The following is a 21293-nucleotide window of genomic DNA, read 5'->3' as shown; positions in this document are numbered from 1 at the left end:
TTTTTAGTGTCATTTTCTGAAATTATGAAGATACACGAAGAAGCTTTATTCCTGGTAAAGAATAAATTTCTCTGATTCCAACACAATTATCTTAAATAACATGCATGCACATTTGTTTTCAGGTTTCTCGTGTGTCCTGTGTTTTTAAATGATCCAATACCTGAACAACAAACAGTCTATTGTAAATGTGACATTAAAAAAAAAAAAAATCACATTTAAAATATTATCTTTCCCCATCCTCTAATTAAATCTCGGATGAACTGTTTGGTTTTTCTTTTTTCTTTTTTTTTTTTAATAAGTGAGGCATGCGCATGATCGAGCTGCATCACACAAGGGGTCATGACTTCCCCTGCTGACTATTGCATAAGCCATAACGAGTCAAAATGTGTGCACAGAGATCAAACATGAGTGCGATTTTTCTCATAATTTTTTATTTTTTTAATAAAATCCACCCCAGAAGCACATTTTACACATTGTCACAACAGTACCACACTAACAAAAAGTGATGATGAAAACTGTTGAAAGTGATGATTTAATTTATAAGGACATCTTAATAAGAAACATTTTACAGAAAAAACAAACAAATGAACATGACAGACTTTTTCCCAGGCCTGATGATGACTTCAGTGAACAGCATGAGTTCCAGTTGCCATAATAAAACACGCTTTGTCTCAAAAATCTGTACCTTATTGACCTCTGCAGGGAGTCTGAATTGTCACATGGTGGCAGCACATGGTCAGCCAGTTCCCACAGAGAACACATTAAAGGAGCAGGAATAAGAACTGACAGTTGCTGAGCCCGAACGACGTTTTCTGCCTCAGAAACCGTATCAGCAGCTGATTTCTGTTCGTTTTCTCTTCACACCACATGAGCCTCTTCTCGCCAGTACTGCTTTGTGTGTACGTGTGTGGCTCCAACACTGTGCAAAATCTAGAGTTATAGCTGTGCGGTCTGCATTGAGTTTAACAAGCCTGGTGTTAGTGATGAGGTGACAGGCCTGCGAGCAATCAGAGTGAATCAGTCAGCAAACATCAGATTCCCCCCCCCCCCCCCCCACACCCCCCCCCCCCCCCCCCCCCCCCCCTTTTTTTTTTCTCCTTTTGGCTGATATTTCATACGCTTACCCTTGCAACAACACAAAGATGGGGGCAAGGGCAGGCTTTGCCTTTGGCTCTTTGTCATTTATCACACATTAGCAGGTTGAATGCGTAGTGTCAGTGTCACGAAAAACAGGCCAGAGAGCGCTGAACGGCTACTTAAATGAAGGATTAAAAGCTGCATGCAGCAGCAGCACTTGATGATTTTCTTTTCTGTTCTGTCCTATAGTGGAGTCCACACGCCTCATGCAGCACAAATGTTCTTGATGCACTTTACATTGGATCATACTGTATATGGTAAAACATAGAACACCAGCCAGTTTATTAGGTATGCCTGTTCAACTGCTCGTTAACATGAATATCAGCCAAATATAAGGCAGCAATTCAATGCATTTAGACATACAGACATGATCAAGGTGACCTGCTAAAGTTCCAACCGAGCATCAATATGGGGAAGGTGATTTAGGTCATTTGAATGTGGCTATTGGTATCAGACTGGCTGCTCTGAGTATCTCAGAAACTGGAATTTTCCCACAACCATCCCACAACCATCTCTAGTGTTTATAGAGAGTGGTACAAAAAAGAGAAAATATCCAGTAAGAGGCAGTTCTCTGGGTGAAAATGCCTCATTGATGCCAGAGGTCAGAAGAAAATGGCCACACTATAGAGCACCTTTGTGAAGCGGAATGGGAGATTTGTAGATGTGGAGCTATCATGTAAATATGGACCCAAATCTTTGAGATGTTTCCAGCACCTCGTTGAATCCCCTTGTTGAAAATGATGAATTAAGGCATTTCTGAAGGCTGAAAGGGGGTCCAACCCAGCATCAGCAACGTGTACCTAATGAAGTGGCTGGTAAGTGTATCAGTTGCCTCTCTCACTTAGATTTCCCTGCCCAGCAGATGGCGTGCCCAACAGATACAAAGCTAAAGACAAGCAGCTGCGTCAGTGTTTAAGCGAAAGTACAGAAAGAGGGCAGTAGAGTACCGTGCATGTGAAATACACTACACTAAACCTCAGGGAGCAAACAGAGTAAAGCAGGAAAATAACTCATCTGAACACTTAAGATCATATCCACCATTAAACACAACCAAGAAGGCACGTTATTGTGTTAGTTTGTGTTGTTATTTCCCATGAAATTCTGCTCAGGTGCTTTGGAGAAGACGTGAGGCATGTTTGCAGCCCTGAAGAAAAACAACAGCAACACTGGGGTATTCTTTATTTAATTAGCACAGAGATTATAATAATCATTTAGTCTTTTATGATCATATGAGGATATCTTTGCTCACTTACCACTTTAGAAGGTTTTATTTATGTAGATACTTTGCAACTTTAATATAATCCAATGCAACTGAATCCTCTTGAACAGTGCACGGAGATAAAGGTGGCACACTAAAACTAATGACACGTTAGTTTTACCATTAAATTAGAAAAAAAAATGATTGAAGGAAAGAACTGATATGAAGAAGAACTGATAGATTCTTGCATCTATCTTACCTTCAAATCAACAAGTAAAGTTTAATCAGGGGCTTTTAGATTAGGTGCCAGTGATCAGCTCTTCATCAAGGAGTGAAAAGGGGGCTTATTTAAGCCTATCACATTTAGGGTCTGCTGTCCTCTTTGCCATGACACGTATGATGGCATCGGGGTAAGATATAGAGACCTTCAAAAAGACGGTTTTTAGATGCTTTTAATACTGGAAAGAAATGGAAAAGATCTCCAAATTATTTGAATTAAATATTACATAGTAAGGAGAATCATTTTCAAGCTTAGATTTCAAACAACAGTGTTTTTTTTTCCAGTGCACTAATTCCCAAAGCCCTAAAATTCACCTCAGGATCTGCAGGTAATGCTCGCAAGTTTTAGTGTCAAAGTGTGTGTAGCTGCAGTTGGAAAGAGATGACCTGAACGGGAGGTCTGTCAGGAAAACTCTCCAAAAGAGCCACTGTGACTGTAACATAGAGGTATAACGAGAACTATAATGTGCTCTGGCCAGACAAATTAAACACAGTAACACTCTGCTTGACACAGGCCAACGGCAGCTCTTCAGAAGAGGAACCCCCACAGCAGCTGTGAATAATGGTGGTGAAAATGTGATTCAGGGTTGCTTTGCTGACTCAAGAACCGGACAGCTTGCAGCTACTGATTCACCTATGCACTCTGCTTGAAGTTATTGCAAAGCCAGCTATCCTTAAGCTGGAATTGGACTGGAAGTGGGCCTTTCATAGAGATAATAATGCTAAGTACACGTGGAATTAAATCAAGGAATGGCTGTGAAAGAAGAAATCGAGTCAAAGATAAGATTGGAATCCCGCTGTGGTGTTTGGGGGATGTGACACTGGCGGTACATAACAGAAAGCTCTCAAACTGAAAGAAGCCAATATCAGAGACAGTTGGGGAGTTAGAGCTAATGATATTTTTGAGTTAAAAAAACAACTAATTTTCTTCTCATTCATTTCAGGGCTGCTGTTGGGCTGGAGCCAATTTCAGCTACCATAGTAGTGTTTTCAAATGATTATCACCTTTATCTAGAATACTGGATGTTTTGCTGTGCAGTTTAAAATTACAGCACAGCATCTCTGTGTACTTTTAGTCATTAATATCTTCTGTTACATTAAACAGAGATAATGTGCTGTTCTTCTCCTTGTACTGTAAATGGGAGGCTCCAAATCAAATGTTAATAACACACATGAGCGCCTTGATTCTTTTCAACAGTAACGTAATGTTTTGGCCCATCACCCCACACGATTTTAATAGCCTCAAAGACAAATTGCATTGAAATAATAACCATGTTTTTGTAGTCCTGGGTGGTCACGCTGCTGATAATTTCACCCACAGAATTAAAAAAAAAAAAATGAGCAAAACCTCAGGAGGATATTAGAAATAATACTGTTTTGTGCAAGAGCAGCATTTCATAAAATGCCACTGTTAGGTTATTTATGCTTTATATAACACACTGAACTTTTATAGCTGTAGATAATTTATCGAAATATACCATATATCTCCAAAAAATGTGCTACACTGGACATCTTCTGTAACAGTCCAATAATCTGATGGTGAAACACAAGCTTCACAGAAGGATTTCATTTCAAGGTGCTGGATATGAACTACGTCATAACTCATTCCTTTTCATCTGTCATCTTTAAGAAAAAAGATGAAGCTTCTCTCTCAAAGACGGTCACATTATTCCAAAATTACCTCCATTTTTCATCTCAGTTCGTAAGGATGTGTGAATCGTGTGAAGTGTTTGACTCTTTAGTCCATTGTGTTATTGTGTGTTTTCCCAAATGACATGTGAGGGATGTGAAGCATTTTGTGCTTGGCACCGCAACACACAAAAGTGGAGTCTAGTATGCCCAGACCATACTTAGTCTTACCTCATAACACACAGAAACTGCAACTTAAACAGATTATATATGAACTTATATATATATATATATATATATATATAAAAGAACTGATTTCCTTGAGACACCAAGCATCTGGATTGGAAATTATTGGAAATTAGTGTGCTTTCTTCATCATGCACTTGCGATCAGTTTCAAGGCTTTCATAGCAGTGGTTCGTGCTTTCCTGGCACAGATGAGTATGAGATGTGCACGCGAGGGAAACGCGCACAGCAAAGACTTTACACGTGTTTATTCTTGCTTCAACATGTCCGTTTTAAACATGCTGAAATGATGACTCAAACGACACCTGGCAAATCCTAATTTCAGAGATCCCGTGTTCGTTAACAATGTGATCTTTTTTAAAAGAAAGACGTCGCCTGCAGAGCTTCGCTGCATTTCAAGTTGGGTTCAGCACAGCTAATATTACAGCTGCTGTTGATGTGTTAACTTCAGGGGTATGACATGACATCGCTACATGGTAAAGACTCGAAATCACAGATGAGCTGCAAATTTAAGACAATTTATTTCAAGCGGTTTTACAAACAGGGTTGAAACCGAGTGCTTCAAAGAAAACAAACGTCACAAATTCAGACAGAAACAAGGATAAACCAAACGACATGCTTTTCTTGTTGTGTACTTTTTGGCTGCTGCAATTTTAAAAAAACCAAAAAAAAAAAAAACCCCACAAAGAGACAGTACAAATGTGGGAACTCCTGAGACCAGTGCAATATCTTTTTGAGGCGCATTCTGGAGTAACTGCAGTTCCAGCCTCCAATGAATTGTCAGGTATTGCACAACTCCTCACTTCAAGTCTAAGCAAGTGAACTATGCTAGATGATGACCTCAAAACAGTTAAAGGGAGTTAAATTTAACTTTTCTCCCTATCTGATTTCCTTGAATGAGGTCAGGCCAGTGCTGTGCAAGTTCCTGCCCTGGATTCTAGATTCTTCACGCGTTGAGAAAAATAAAGATGAGCTCTCTGTAAACCCGAGCCGACTCTCTTTTGTAGATTTGATATGAGTGATAAAACTGAATGGCGGAAAGCTTCACACCAATCAACACAACTTTAGAAAACACCAGTACCAAAACTAGTCTGTTGCCACAACATTTACTGCTGTAGTCCAAAGTGAAATCCATTTTTGTTTCTCCATATATAAAAGGACCAGTAAAGAAGCAGAATCTCCTTTATTGTGAAGGTTTATTAGAAATGTCTTTGTGGTGCCATTTCAGGCTTCTCTCTGTGCTCTGTGAATACCTCCCCTCCAAGTTGGAATGAGTCAAAGCGGTGCCATCTTGAAGAGTGGGAGTCAGTTTGGCATGTATGAACACTTCCAAACAACATATGAGCCCCACACACATTTTAAGACCCCTCAGAGAAACATAAACCTCTTCATATCTTCAGATCATCTATTCTAGTCTTGTTGCTGCTGTGTTTGGCACTGTGGCCGGGCCTGGCCTGCGTAGGTGACCCAGGGGCAGATCCTGCTCCCTTCTTTCCTTTCAGGTCACATTCCTCTGGCTTGCTGCTGCTGCTCCTCTCCACCGCTAAGTTGTCCTTGTTCTGTTTGTAGGCTGCCTTACTGTGGTAGGGGTGGAAGGACGAGTCTGTGGCCGCAGTGTAGCAGGGTACGGGCGGGTAAGCAGGCTGGACTTGGCGGTGCCCCTGGAAGCAGTCGTCGTAACTTGGGGCAAACAGCCCTGCAGCCTCAATGGGCTCCTTGGAGATACTCTCATGGGACTGGTTACGTCTCCTGAAGGTGATGCCCTGGCGGCACTTGGTGAAGCCCAGATGGTAGATCTCTATGAGGTTGAGTAACAGAGAGAAAGAGGCCACTCCGAGCATGAAGATGATGAAGATGGTTTTCTCTGTGGGGCGGGATATGTAGCAGTTGACCACATTTTGGCAGGGTGGTCTCTCACACGCATACATAGGTTTCAGCTCAAAGCCGTACAAAAAGTACTGGGCCACAATGAAGCCCACCTCAAACAGCGTCTTGAAGATTACATTGAAGACATATGTGCGCAAAAGCTCCCCCTGCAGGCGCACCCTCCCCTTATTGTCCCTTATCAGAGCCTTCTTGTGCTTCAAGTCCACAATGAGAGTCTGTTTGTCTGAATGATGAGCATGCTCCTTTTCTCTCTCCTTCTCTTTCTCCTTTTCCTCCATCCTCACAAGATGGAGAATGTGCCCCAGGTATATTAAAGTGGGTGTGGACACAAAGATTATCTGCAGCACCCAAAAGCGGACGTGGGATATGGGGAAAGTGATGTCGTAGCACACGTTCTCGCAACCAGGCTGCTTGGTGTCGCAGGTGAAGCCCGACTGCTCGTCGCCCCACACCTTCTCTGTCGCAGCGCTCAGGATCAGGATGCGGAATATGAACAGGACAGTGAGCCACACCTTCCCCACCACGGTGGAGTGCTCCTGAGCTTTTTCTAGGAGCTTTCCCAGCAGGTTCCAGTCCCCCATGGCTGTGAGAGGTCAGATCTGGGACTACAGAGGATTTGAAAACAGAAAATAGTTTCATGTATTTCATCTACAGACTTGTGCACATAACATATAAAAGTAAAACTAATCCTGAGTTTAAAGTTATTCCTGATGACTACAAATTCTCTTACCGACTTCAGGAGAGCTCAGAATAACGACGTTTCTGAGGAGCCAATCTGCTAACTGAGTGTCCAACTGAGGGACTGCCACAGAGCATGTAGTGGGCTTATCCACATGGATGCAAACAGGATTATATTTACTTTTGGAAGGTATATATTTGGCAAGTGTGGACAGGAGGAAGGCAGGTTTCAGTCATGATTCTGCAGCTCCTGGCCTTCATGACCTACGCCATGGCAACACGAGTCACACGAAGTGAAATCAAACACCGGGCAGATGTGGTGGGAGTGCGAATTAGAAACAGTTGAGTAATGCTGGAGCTGTCGGCTCCTGTGACACATTAGGTTTTAAATAGATTCTGCTTCTGATGGATGGACTGTGCAGTAGTAAGAGTGGAAGCAGAAGGTATGCTGCTGTGAAGGAGGATGAATTCAAGTGTTGAAATGCAGCAGGTGGGTTAACGTTGTGGGAGCCGCATCCAACATTAATAGGCTGAGCAGAAATGTAAATATGGGACCACCGCGGTGTGTGATCCCATGTTAAAATGGAGAATAATGGCATTGTTTGGGGTTAAAAAAAAAAACTGCAACTTGTGTTTCCACATAAGGCAGCTGTAAACTGACATCTACAGCTTTTGGTCACAGCGTGTCCTAAAAGAACAAGTATTTCAGTCCATAAAGCATAAAGTTCACAAAAATACAAAATCACAGAAGACTCACATTTACTGGAGGAAGCCACCGTGTCAACTTATACATCCTCTGCGGCAAAGCTTCACTCGTCTGGGAGGGTCCATAAGGCTTCACTGCTTTTCTGACAGGCCTCAGTGCAACTCTGATCTTAGGGCCCCCAACAATGCCCTTGAATGGACAGGAAAAGTGGAATACTGCTAGTCACAAATTCAGCTCCACGCCGACAAGCTCAGTGACTCAGGCCTCTGTCTTCAAATACAGCTCACGCAGAAATCAGGATCCAGGCCCAAGGGTCTTCAGCCGGCCACAACACACACACACACACACACAACCAACCAACCAACCAGCCGACCTGCCCTCCCTCAACCCTCAGTTATATTTGGCACAGTGTGCACTGTCCAGTGTAAACTATTAAACAAACCCCTGCTCGCTTGTTACAGCAAGTGACAGGGCAGCTGGCCAATGATGTTGTCTGCTAAGTCTGGCCACAAGTGTTCCTGGGGTCTAAATATAGCACAAGGGTCTCTTTCCTATCATGGGGGTGGTGGTGGTGGGTGCTTGGAGATGAGCATGTACTGGCATCCTCAAGTTCCAAATCTTAGTGAGTGGAAGGGGTAAACTGATTAAAAAAACTTTAGATTCAGGGAGTTAAAATCATAGTTATTAAAAATGATAACTCAGAATACTTCATCGGTTTGGTGCAACCCATTTCATTGTGTACTCAAAGAAACAATACACTGTACATTTGCTCAATTTCATATTATCTGGCAGTTTATTTTTTTATATTACAGAATGTACATTGTAAATAGTTTCAACCCATTATATAGTTTATCTGGATTGTTTACCTGGATGTAAACCGCTATATGTGCATTTAGAGAGTGCCCCCCCCACCCCCACCCCCATATATTACATGTATAAATGACAAAAGGTTTGTATAAACATACCAGAGCATCAGGCATTACATTTATGGGATAGGAGAGATATTAACTAATATAACATGATGGTGAATATAAGGGTCTGTTAAAAAGTATGTCAACTGCAAACATTTATTTAAGCTCACCAGAAGAAAACTTTACAACAAAAGCTGCAAAGATATTCTACTGAATGGTAACCCTGCAGACAAATAGAAACACTGAAATCACTGTAATGTCTATTATATCTTTCAGGGATTATGAGTTGGAAATGGATGAAGGTTTCATGACATGTCAAAGTGAAGACTTTATTCATCATTCAAAAATAGTAACATGTTTGAGGCAAATATTTTTCCTTTTTGTACACACTGAGCAGCCACAATACTAAACCCACTGACAGGTGAACATTGATCATCTCCTCACAATGCAATGCTCTTCAAAGAAACTTTGGGTTGTTGCATTCATGCAGGTATGCCCGCATCCAAACACCACCCGTGGCAACAGCACACCCCGACAGCAGTGGTCTCTCCCTGCAGATAAAAGCACCCTGTCAAAGGAGCTGCTTGAGGAACCAGACGCAGCGCTCGAGGTAGTGACCAGGCCTCCAAACCCCGCAGATCCCATTTGGATCGCGCATCCGCAAGTTTACAGAGGCCCCATGCTACAGCCTAAGGGACCCAAAAAGATCTGCTGCACGCTGCAGACCACCCCGCCTCAGAGGCTGCTGACTTCAATGTGCTTTTGTCCCGTTTCCCTTCCCCTCAGCCCCAACCGGTCCCAGCAGATGGCAAATGGCTGCCCTTCCCTGAGCCTGGTTACACTGGAGGTATCTTCCTGTTTAAAGGGTTTTCCTTCCCACTGTCGCCAAGTGCATGCTCATAGGGGGTCGTTTTAACTGTTGAGTTTTCTCTGTAATTATTGTAGGGCATTTACCTTACAATATAATGCGCCTTGAGGCCAATGTTGCGATTCAGTGCTCTATAAATAAAATTGAATTGAAATTGAATATTGTGGTCAATAGGTATGGTGTAGGTTATAACATCACAGACACATTTAAACAATATTTAATTAAAAATAAATTAAATATTCTTTCCTAGCACCAACTATAGCAATATGTTTTTGATGTCTACACAAAGTTTAGAGTAATCAGTGACCATCCAATAAAATCTAATTACCATACTGTTAATAGATGTTAAAATCATTGTACCCATATAAATGATTAAACCCATATACTTATACTAGCTTTGAATAGTAGCATTTTTGTGACCAAAATGACAAAAATTAACAAGTAGACTTTCTTATCCAGCATTTAAACTACTTCAGTAATCGCTGCTTTTTAAAGGACCAAACCGATGTTTCTGAACTTTTTGGCTGCTTTTCTTTTCTCTTAATTGAAATCACGTATATGTAACGATACTTACCATTTATAGCTGGTATGCGTTAATGTTCTCATATAATACAACAATCAGAACAATTATTTTGGGGCTTTTAAGCAAACTGAGCTGCTGCACCTGCAAGATTTCAACAAATGCATACTTTGAAGTGTCAAGCCATCTTGGATTTGTGGTAAATGAGCTAAAATGTGCAGAACCACTAGTTTGGTCTTTAAACCTTCACTACAGGCTCCACATAGTTTAGACAAGAAGAGCAGCTAACATTTGTGAGTAAAAATGAAGAGATAAAAACAATAATCTAAGACCAACTAACTGAATTATATATAAATAAATAAATAAATGTTCAAGAAGCTGACCATTGACCAAATACACAGTATACGTGACATTAATGCATGAGATGCTACAGTCAGGTGTGGTTACTGCTTATTAGTTCAAGAGAGTCTCAGAAAGCAGAACACCTCTCACCCCTCTCGGTTGGGCTCTTTTTGGTCACAGTGAACTTAGACTTGAGAGAATGATCTGCTATCAGCTGATTGATTTCATTTTGCCTGTAAGTAGACAATTTTTGACTTATCCACGGCAACTTTGACTCATCTTCAGAGCCGCGAAAGCACCGTTTGCAGGCCTTGCCTATGAGGTACACCACCTCAGCCAGGTTGAGCAGCACACACACCGCAGACACTGCCAGCATAAACACAGTGAATATGGTCTTTTCTGTTGGTCTGGAGACAAAACAGTCCACTGTATTGGGGCAAGGGTATGAGTCACATTTCACCAAACGCACCATCTTAAAGTCTGGATAGATCAAGTAAAAGATGTAGAGAAAAGCCACTTCGAAGATGATTCTGAAGATGATACTGATCATGTATGTCCACCACAGAGCTCCTGTGATCTGAAACTTCTGGTTCTTGATGTGTTCCAGCTCTTTGGGGCTACTGCGGCCTGTCCTCTTCAGGATCTTCTTGTCGATGTGCCTTCGGTGGGCTACGTGCATGGCCACCAAGAGTGCAGGGGTGGAGACCAGGATGAGCTGAAGCGCCCACAGGCGGATGTGTGAGATCGGGAAGAACTGGTCGTAGCAGACGCTATTGCAGCCGGGCTGCTGGGTGTTGCAGGTAAAGCCAGACTTTTCATCTCCCCAAACGCTCTCTGCAGCAACCACCAGGACCAGGATGCGGAAGATAAAGATGACAGACAGCCAAATGCGTCCGATGCCAGTAGAGTGCCTGTTTACGCCGCTGATCACGGCATAAAAGGACCCCCAGTTCATTTTCGCCTCCAGGTCTGGAAAAAAGGGATTAATATTGGATAAACAACAAGATTTTACAGGTGTATGCAGTTACATGTGTGTGTGACTTTCTATCATAATTCCAAAAAAGTGCTAAGTTTAAGAATGATTAGAAAATTTACAGCCTGTTCTTTCATTACTGGCATAAAGTCACAGTGGGTTGTCATGTTAAATAAGGCTTATAAACTATGTAAATGACACAAAATTTAGCATTTTAGGAAAAATCTAACTGGTGTAACATTAGTTTTTAGAGGTTTACCAGGCTCAGCCGGCGGTGCAAGCGGCGTAAGCAGCGCCGGGTCCAAAGATGACCATCCTGAGGTATGACCTGAGCATCAAGCTGGATTTGGCAGTCAGGAACAACAGACAAGAATTGCCAAGCAGCCTGCCGGCTGTATAAAAACAGGGGCGATGGCCTACCACCATGCACCGTCAGAAGACGCAACAGGTCGAAACCAATTGTGAAACATTTGCAGAACCACGTGATGCACTCGTCCTGTATTAATACTGTACTCCCAGGCTGGCCTACAGCCCAGCTGCAGACAGACAGACTGCCAGCGAATTTCTCCAAGGAAGCAGCAAGACCTGCATCTCATTGAGGTTTTTCTTTTTTGTCTGACTAGTGAGAGTGATCTATTGTTTGAGAAAAGCTACATTCTTTGAGATTTGCCTTAAAAAAAAAAAAAAAAAAAATCATCTCAAAATGATGAGTGTCTTTTAAAGCATATTCAATAAAATATTGCTACCATAAAGGGAAATAATAATGAGACTATGAGCACGCCAAGTATTTGTCAAGCCAAGTTACTGGGGCATGTCAGTCATCACTCACACCAAATCCAACCCCCTTTCACTCAATGAATGTTAGTATAAAACACAATTAAAAGGAGAGAACATGGATTTTACCTTCAGCTGTGGTGGTACACAAAAATGTGTACAAAATGGGAAGAAATTAATTCAAATTTTGTGTTTTTTAGCGAGCCAAAAGGCTGGACTGAGAACACCATGCGTTCGGAAAATGCTAATCATTCCTCCGCCACTAGCCGCTGCCCTGCACCGTAGCAGTCATATGCTCTTATATAAACTATTTACATACAATGGCACCCTTTATGGGGCTGCAACAAGACTCTTTCAGAATTCAGATCAAACGCCTCAATTTCCGCCTACCCCGGGGCAAAAGAAGGAATCTGTGTGGACACAAAAGGCCTCAGCCTGCCACACTATTTATTGTGCTTGGCAGGGCAGAGACGTGAAGGAAGCCTTTGACCTGAGTCACTGCCACTGAGATACTAACAGGTTTCCAAATTTATCCAGATTATATATGACCTAGTCAGCTACTGCAAACACTAATGGAGTGGCCAGATTTGAATACTTTAGATTTGATTTCACAAACATGTGCTGTAAATATAATGGAATTAATAGTTACCAGATTTTCCAAATTGCTCCTTTGACAGGAATCTGAACACTCACTTTAAATGTCTGATTGTTAACTTGACACTTTTAATTACAAGTACATACCACAAGAATGTAATAATCTGGAGTCACCCAGGTTAGATAACTTCAGTCATGTCTCTGCCATCTATAAAACACATTACTGTACTGCATGTTACCAATTCCATACGCTCTCACAATCATACAGCTTCACGGTCTACTGACGACATTGTATAAAAATCATTATTTACATAGTACTGATAACAAGTCAGTTCTGGTCAAACCCCTTCCTGTAACAGCAGAAACAGTAATTTACAGTAACAACAAACTGCACACAAGTGAAAACAACAGGGCCGTTTGTCATGTACTGTCACAATGGCATACAGCAGTTCAGTGTGCTGCGAGCTTTTCTGCGTCACTCAGACCATACCATCACTTCTGACAAGTGCAGTGGGAGGGTTTGGGTGGCTTTCTAATTCTTTGAATGAACTGCACCTCATTTACAAGTTTCAAGGAAGGGACACAGCATAAATCTGAAATTGTAGAGAGCACGTTTTTATTTCAAAAGTAGGGATGCAAACAAAAACAACAAATTTGCCATTGTATAAGAACAAGATAACCAAGGCAACATGGCTTTATGATCTAAGAAAAGTGATACGTAAAATAAAATGAAAAATAACAGATCTACTGTTTGCAGCATACAGATAAAACAAAAAGCAATGAATACTACTCAAGAGCGGGTAATCAGACTGAGCTGGCACCGTCTAGTGGCTAAAAATAATCAGAACTTGAAATATAGTTTTTAAACACAGGGAAGGGAACATGCATACACATCTTTAAAGACTGAAACTTTCAAAAGAAAACAAGCAAAAAACTGTATCCCTTTCATGTACATAAAGTGAAAAGAAAAAAAAAAAAAAGGAAAAAAAAGATACAAAAGATGAAAAAATTCCTGTTCAGTCATTTGAGAAAATAAATGTACACTTACTAGAAACAGTTTTCAAGCTCTTATTGTATCAACTAAAAATACACAAGATAACTTTTATATACACATGACTTAATGTGTACTAGTCCAATTAATCTATTATAAATCTATTTTTTTCATAATTTTTTTTTCCCAAATATCCTTCAACTTTATAGCCATTCATGTAAGCTACAACTCAGAGTCCACTGTATGTTTACTTGCACACAGTCAGTCAAAATTGAATATTTCTGTTCCTCATTCAAATATTTCTTTACTCGTTTAGGTTTTACAGCATGAACAATGTTTTTATACAGTACACGTTTGAGCTAAATGGTAGCGTACACTTGCATTTTTAATTTAAACACTGGTTGTGCAGTCATTCGAGTAAGACAAAATGACACCAACAGAATTACACACAATCTCTGATTTCTGAACTACTTCTTACTTTGAGTATAGCATGAGATGAGATACTTCTCCCAGTCAGAGGCCTTTTTTTGTGCTATAAGCTGAACAGTGTCTACAAAACAAAATGCAAGATTCTGAGTATCAAAATAGAGCGGTGACACTAAGGAATAAACACACTGCCACGACGTGTAGTAGTGATAGATAGCTTTGAGTAAATACATTTCTAAAATATAATTCTACTTACTTCTTTTGATATTACTGGTATTCTTCTGTTTGCTGTGAATGGCATGTCCATTTTGGGTCAGTCTCAAAGAAAGGGATGCACCCCTCCTGAAAGGACATGTAAAATGTGTAGTTAAGACAACTGGCAGCCAGTCATATACCAGAAAAGGGGTGGGGTGGGGGGTGGGGGGGGGGGGGGTGAATCTATAAAAAAATACCAAAGATACCACAGTTTGACAGGTATGAAATAGTAGTTTTGTATCACTATGGTAATTCCCAAAGAGCTATGAGCTTAAAACTTGGCATCTCTCAGCATAGTGTGCAGCATGTCCTTAAAAACTTGGGGAAAAAATTAAAAAAAGGGGAAAAAAAAAAAACTTGAGGAAACTGGATAAGGGAAGAACAAAAGAAGTGGAAGGCCTAACAAAACTATTTGTAGCAGATGAATAATATCTCAAAGTCATGTCCTTAAGAGACAGGAAAAGAAATCCAGCAGACAAGACATGAGAGCTGAGAGATGCATCTGGCTTTACTGGTGATCCATCTACTGTTCACTGAAGCCCCAACAGAAATGGTCTCAGTGGAAGGCTGGCTGTCAAGAAGCCATTCTTAAGGAAGGGAGAAAAGACTGAGGTATTCCAAATTACACAAGAACTGGTCTGAAAATCAGTGGCAAGGGGACACAGTAGATGCTCTGTCCTGGTTTGGGACTGCATTTCAGCCAGTGGTGTAGGGGATCTCGTCAAAATTGACAGAATTATGAAGGCAGAAAAGAACCGGCACATTTTGATGCACCCCACAATACCATCTAGAAAGCTTCTCATTGGCAATGGCCAGTCAGTAGGACAATGGTCCCCAAAACACTGCCAATGCAGTGAAACCATACCTAGCTAGAAAAAAATACTGAGTCACGGACTGGCCTCACCAGAACCCGGACCTCAACTTTATTGAAGCAGTGTGGGATCATCTTAACAGAACAGAACAAATGGCAGCCAACATCCAATGAAGAGCTTTGAATGTCCTTCTAGAAGCCTGGAGAACTATTCCTGAAGACTTAAAGAAATGTGTGTTGAAGAATAAAGGTGACACCAAATACTCACTTTGAAGCTTGTTAGAATTATACAAACTCAGTTTTTGCCCTAAATGCTATTTACATGTATGTCTGTTCATGTTTCAGTAGATCGCTGCACTCATTTCTCCTTTTCCTTGCAAAATATAAAGAAACGAGGGGCGGCTCAAGACTTTTGCACAGTACTATACAATCACTATTTGACTTCTTAATTTAACAAATGACATTGCTTGTACAAATAAAATATAAAAAGGTTTATTTAACTGTGATTTAACCAGTTTTTTTACTGTTTAAAATTCTGTCCATTTAAAATTTTATAGCACTTTTTATAACAAATTTTTATAATTGGCTGTGTTTTATCTCTCAGTACCTCATAGCTCCGAGCTTTCCCTTTTCCAAGAACAGCTCGACTGTAACTTTGGCTTCCTGTGGGTAAAGCCTGGCATAGAGAGTTCTGTTGTGTACCATCGCTTTGAACCAGCCGACTGCCTCCTCGGACCAATCTCTCCCATTCACAGGCGTCACCTAAGGGGTAGGAAACACACACAAAATACCATGAACTGAGATAATTCATTTCCTTTTATCGCCAAAAAGTAACAGATAACGCTGTGACTAATAGTGGACAAATGTAAATAATTAAGCCCACACTCACGCGGCACAGCTTTTTAAACATTTCCATGTATGCAAATTTTGAGAAGGATGCCTGCCTCTGCTGATTTTTAAGTGTTCATGCAGGCAGAAGATTGTGAGGCCACTTACATTAGCCAGTGAGACCTGCACAGCCTGAAGTGGTAAAACAGCTATTTCTGGGGTCAGCTCCTTTATATTTGACAATGACAGGCAGGCAGTGTCACCATAGTCCAGCCTTTTCACCTCCACCTTGATGGATGTCTCTGTCTCAGCACCATCTGAAACATTATCATCGTGCATCCAAAAAAAACAGAGAACATACAGAAAAAGGCCAGTGTGAAATTCCCAAGCGACTACCAGCAAAGTGACACTGCTACCATCTAGAGGTACACATTTGCAAAATCATTTCAATACAACTGAACCCACCTCTGCTCACTCCACATATCTTCATCACCTGGCCCCTGCACCATCGTTCTTGCTTGGTGAACCAACCCATTACTTGGGTTCCAATATCTGGAATGGTGTTCTGCTCAGCATATGAACTACTGCCTTTCCAGCTGTGCCAAATGAAAATAATAATGATGATGACCAGAAACATGTGGGTTATTAAAAAAAGAAAGAAGGAAAACCTACAGAGAAAACAGTAATCAACAAAAGGGATAAGCGGCTCTTACAGTCTCGCAAATGTCATCAGTGAATCAGCGGGAAAATTTGAGAAAAAGCAGACATAAGTTTAGATTCCACGCTGAACAACTTACTCTGTGACAAGGGCCTGTAGCTTCTCATGGGAGTCTGCGTGCTGAATGTAGAAGTTGCCTGGACTCTCAGTGTGAGACACTACAACCTCAGTCTCTTCAAATCTTCGAATCTGAAACTCGGGAATCTTAAAACCATTGATTGTTGGCATTTTCGCACCATCAGAGCTGTTAAAATGTTCAGGGTCTGCGCACTTGAGAGTTCTGGATTTCCAGTGGATATTTACATTGCAGTTCTCCCCCTGAGTAGTTACATTCTGGCAGTCTTCACCTTCCAAGGGGCCAGGTTTAGAGCCCTTCTGCACTACCTCTGTGAAGATTTCTCCAATATCCCACAGTTCAGTTTGTGTTGCAATCACACAACTGTAGATGAGTGCACCACTAGACTCGGCTCGTTTTACTCTGAAGACTGGGGCTTGGGCTTCAAACTTTTCACACAAAGTTTTTGGAGCAAATACTTCTTCCAGATCAGTGACAACATGACTGGTCTGGTCGCTGTGTGCTATAACGGAAGGTAACACAGGCTGTTGTAAATTTGAACTGTATGCACTTTTAGTCCACTGCGTGACCGTGACCTCCAGTGAACCCATGTTTTTAGCTTTTGCTCTGAGGAAGTGCAGCAGCTGGGAGGATGTTTGTTTTTGGTGCTGCACCTTCACATCATCTACACATCCCCAGTGTAATAGTGGTGTGGAGCTCATGGGCTTAGGGTTACCAATCTCAGGGAATCCAGCTTTTAAGGGAGGTACAAGTATTTGTGGCCTCTCTGCACTTCTGTTACAGCTCTTGCTAGTGACAGGTGGAAAAATCGCAGCATCCGCTTGGCTTTTCTCCTCAAACACAACCTGCTCTTCTTCAGGCTTAGAATAACAGGACGCGCTTGAAGTCAAAACAGTGCTGTTGAGGCTCGAAGATATCATGTCACACTGACTGACCGCTGCAGGCTTTGCAGTGAGGCAATTTTTCAGCTGCTGAAGAGACAGGGTGGCTCCAAGCACCTGGACCGCTTTCACTACTGACCTTGCCATCAGCGCGTTCTTTAACATGGGCCCAAACTTAAGAACATCTGCCATCCGGATCCCTTGGATGCCAGGGAGCTGAACCTGGTTTGTGCTCACTCCATTTTTAACTTTAGGCTGAACACAAACCGGCAGCTCTGATAGGGAAAGCAAGAAGCAGAGGTTTATTAAAAAGGTATTTATCCATCTGTATCTATTTGATTAATTCATGACTTACCAACTGTGAGGTCCTTTAATAAAGCTGAAAACTTTGCAACTGTTTGACATTTCACATCTAAATCCTTTATGAGTTCACTGAACAAGCTACTGGGACAAGATGAATTCAGGAAACCTTGGACCTCTTTATAGGCCTGGTCAAAAAATATGAGAGACAAGCTTAAATTAAATTAATTTAGGTAGTCAGTTGATACTTCATATTTTTGTAATGAAAGAGGTTTATGTTTTTCCACCGGTCTTAGCAATATCCGCTAACTTAACAAAATGCATTAATTTAGTTGCTTTCTTGCTAGCTAGCTTTACCTTGATGGTGAAGTTGCGAAGGTCTTGTTCAAGTGTATTCCGGGCATTTTCCAGTAAGAACAGCTGGTAAGTTAACTGGACTTTCTGGGAGACTATGGAGGGGCAGGACTGGAGGTTGACAGGCACTTTGTGAGGAGTCATGGCGAGTGTGCCGGTGTTACACCAAATTCTGCGACCCATCATATTCTGCGACCACAGGGGGCGATAGCGTACATCCCTCTGCATGTACGTGCTGAATACCAGCGAGAAGGAGACTATTTACGTAAACTGCGTAAGCACCAAAACAGGAGATTGTAAACCTTACGGAATATTATTTCGTTCGCATTGACGAAGGAAATGTGTTTTTTTTATTTGACATTGAACACAGCTGGACGGACCGTTGCATTGAATGCTTTTATTCTATCGTTTGAAATACATAAACCCACTACTACCCATCCTTCAATAAATTGGTAAACGATAAATAAATGTTGCAGTTTACGTAAATAGTCTCCTTCTCGCTGGTATTCAGCACGTACATGCAGAGGGATGTACGCTATCGCCCCCTGTGGTCGCAGAATATGATGGGTCGCAGAATTTGGTGTAACACCGGGTGTTGAGTATGACTGGACCCCTGCGCGTCTGGTGGCCAATTAGCTGCTAGTTAGCTAGCCAATTAGCGTTTTTGTTCCCGGCTTTAACGGCTGTCTTTGCTCATAGGTTTTCTTGGGGGATTTGAAGAATTACCATAGTGAAGCAATTCTTCTTTAAGCCCGGTAGTCATACAAATGTGCCCCGCTCTTTCTTCCAGCAAGGACAGTCCACCATCTTGGCTCATTTATTGTGAAAATGTGCTTAACCCTCAGTGAAAGGTATTGGGACAGGTAACATCCTCCGACGGTTCAGAAGCCTCACAGGACAGCCTCCAATACCTTCAAACCCCCGAACATCATTACCTAGGTTAAGAGCATGTTGTACCCCCACGTTCACCCTTTCTATCCCCTCTACAACGTAATAAACCACACGTTTATTAAGAGGCTCCAGCATTTCAAAGCCGCCCCACACTTCTCATCCAACTTTCTCAGCAACAGACCACAGGTTTAAAAAAAAAAAAAAAAATCACATTAAGATCATTAGCCATCAGTTCTGATGGCACTCAGGGTTGTACCCTCTGTCTGTTCATCTACCCTGAGATGATAAGTGTGATATTTTAAAATTCAGTTCCATTCAGTTTCATTTATATAGCGCCAAGTCACAACAGCAACAGTTGCCTCCAAGGCACTTTATAATTTAAAGGCCCTAAAATAATACAGAGAAAACCCAAACAATCACGCAACCCCCCCCCCCCCCCCCCAACGAGCAAGCACTTGGCGAGAGCGGGAAGGAAAAATACCCTTTTCTGCTGTGATCGGTTGGGGATGCGGGGTGGGAGACAGGACAAAAGACATGCTGTGGTTGAGAGCCAGAGATTAATGATAACTAATGATTAAATGCAGAGTGGTGTAAAAATACAGTGAAAAGAGGTGAGTGAAGAAGAAACGCTCATTGCATCATGGGAAGCCCCCAGTAGCCTAGCCTGCAGCAAAACTAAGGGAGGATTCATGGTCACCTGATCCAGCCCTAACTATAAGCTTGATCAAAAAGGAAAGTTTTAAGCCTAATCTTAAAAATAGAGAGGGTGTCTGTCTCCCAAATCCAAGCTGGGAGCTGGTTCCACAGAAGAGGGGCCTGAAAGCTGAAGACTCTGCCTCCCATTCTACTCTTAAATACCATCAAATAAGCCTGCAGTGTGAGAGTGAAGTGCTCTATTGGGGTGATACAGTACTATAAGGTCTTTAAGATAAGATGCAGCCTGTTTATTCAAGACCTTGTATGTGAGGAGAAGGATTTTAAATTAAATTCTGGATTTAAAAGAGAGCCAATGAAGAGAAGCCAATATGGGAGAAATATGCTCCCTCTTTCTAGTCCCTGTCGGTACTCCAGCTGCAGCATTTTGAATCAGTTGAAGGCTTTTCAGGGAGCTTTTAGGACAGCCTGATAATAATGAATTACAATAGTCCAGCCTAGAAGTAATAAATGCATGAAATATATATATATTTTTATATATGTGTCACTTTGAGGAACTAGATAATCACTTGTGTAAAATTGAATCTTTACCAAAAAGCCTTTGACAGTCTAGAGGTAGAAACAGAAAGTTGTACAAGTTTTCATGCAAGCTGTTGCTAATGTCTATATGCCAGTAACTATCAACACCAAGCAGAAGAATGAATACAATTTACTTGTTGCATTCCTATGGTTTGACACCTAATGCTATCCACACAGTGTTCTTTTCTTCAAGTGCTCTTTGCTTGAACTTGTCAAGCTGCTACTTGATCTAGAACCCGAAACTTGTGGGTGGGGCAACAGAGACATTTTCCTAAAGTTATATTGCTCAAGAGGTAGATTGATAGTCATTTCGCTGTGCCCATGATAATGCTGACATCACATATTGTGGTCCTAGTTGCAAAACGGCACTTAGCATCAGTTTGAAGAAGAGGGATTTGTCAATAGGAAGACAGCGAGAGGATTGCTCAACGGCATATGTTTTTTCTTTTGGTGTGCATCCAAAGCTACTTGCTTACAATATCTGATATCTTTTCATTCCATTGCCAGTGTTTCAGTACTGTAGCATACAATTCAAAGCATAATCTTGCATTGCTTAGTTTCACTTAATTTTAATGACTGGTCTGAACATGACCTTATAGTCAGTATTTTGTGATTTGGTGGGATTTTAACTATCACCTTCCCACCTCGCTGATTTATTTTGTAGGAACTGAAAGGGGGATTCCGATTTTTAAATAAAGAACTGCAAGATATCGTGGTTATTCAGTGCAATGTGTTTATTATGTAAAACATACAGACACTGTTTCAACATCTGACCACATTCTCCAGGG

General features: G+C 41.5%; 3 protein-coding genes across 5 annotated transcripts; all 3 read right to left on the bottom strand.

The window, feature by feature from the left end:
- Positions 1–5138: 5138 nt before the first annotated feature.
- Positions 5139–8036, bottom strand: LOC115786749 (gap junction alpha-3 protein-like). 2 transcript variants are annotated; one of them, XM_030739133.1, is made up of 2 exons: positions 7811–8036; positions 5139–6980 (listed from the first exon to the last, which is right to left on the bottom strand). In XM_030739133.1, exon 2 carries the CDS (start codon positions 6954–6956, stop codon positions 5877–5879), a length of 1080 nt encoding a protein of 359 aa, XP_030594993.1. In that variant the 5' UTR covers positions 6957–6980; positions 7811–8036; the 3' UTR covers positions 5139–5876. The 2 variants fall into 2 exon arrangements, with proteins under 2 accessions (XP_030594993.1, XP_030594992.1); XM_030739132.1 differs by lacking the exon at positions 7811–8036 and adding an exon at positions 7106–7215.
- A 660-nt stretch (positions 8037–8696) lies between these two features.
- Positions 8697–12413, bottom strand: LOC115787466 (gap junction beta-1 protein-like). Of its 2 annotated transcripts, none has more exons than XM_030740192.1 (2): positions 12277–12413; positions 8697–11369 (listed from the first exon to the last, which is right to left on the bottom strand). In XM_030740192.1, exon 2 carries the CDS (start codon positions 11353–11355, stop codon positions 10528–10530), a length of 828 nt encoding a protein of 275 aa, XP_030596052.1. In that variant the 5' UTR covers positions 11356–11369; positions 12277–12413; the 3' UTR covers positions 8697–10527. The 2 variants fall into 2 exon arrangements, with proteins under 2 accessions (XP_030596052.1, XP_030596051.1); XM_030740191.1 differs by lacking the exon at positions 12277–12413 and adding an exon at positions 11633–11726.
- Positions 12414–13396: 983 nt separating this feature from the next.
- On the bottom strand, positions 13397–18624 carry LOC115787375 (uncharacterized). Its single transcript, XM_030740058.1, has 8 exons — positions 18385–18624; positions 18083–18215; positions 16850–18002; positions 16518–16648; positions 16221–16369; positions 15832–15986; positions 14415–14500; positions 13397–14282 (listed from the first exon to the last, which is right to left on the bottom strand). Exons 1-8 carry the CDS (start codon positions 18607–18609, stop codon positions 14200–14202), a joined length of 2115 nt encoding a protein of 704 aa, XP_030595918.1. The 5' UTR covers positions 18610–18624; the 3' UTR covers positions 13397–14199.
- Positions 18625–21293: the final 2669 nt, after the last annotated feature.

This window comes from Archocentrus centrarchus, chromosome 10 (assembly GCF_007364275.1).
Source record: "Archocentrus centrarchus isolate MPI-CPG fArcCen1 chromosome 10, fArcCen1, whole genome shotgun sequence".
Lineage (NCBI taxonomy): Eukaryota > Metazoa > Chordata > Actinopteri > Cichliformes > Cichlidae > Archocentrus > Archocentrus centrarchus.
This window is presented reverse-complemented; position numbering and strand designations above follow the sequence as displayed.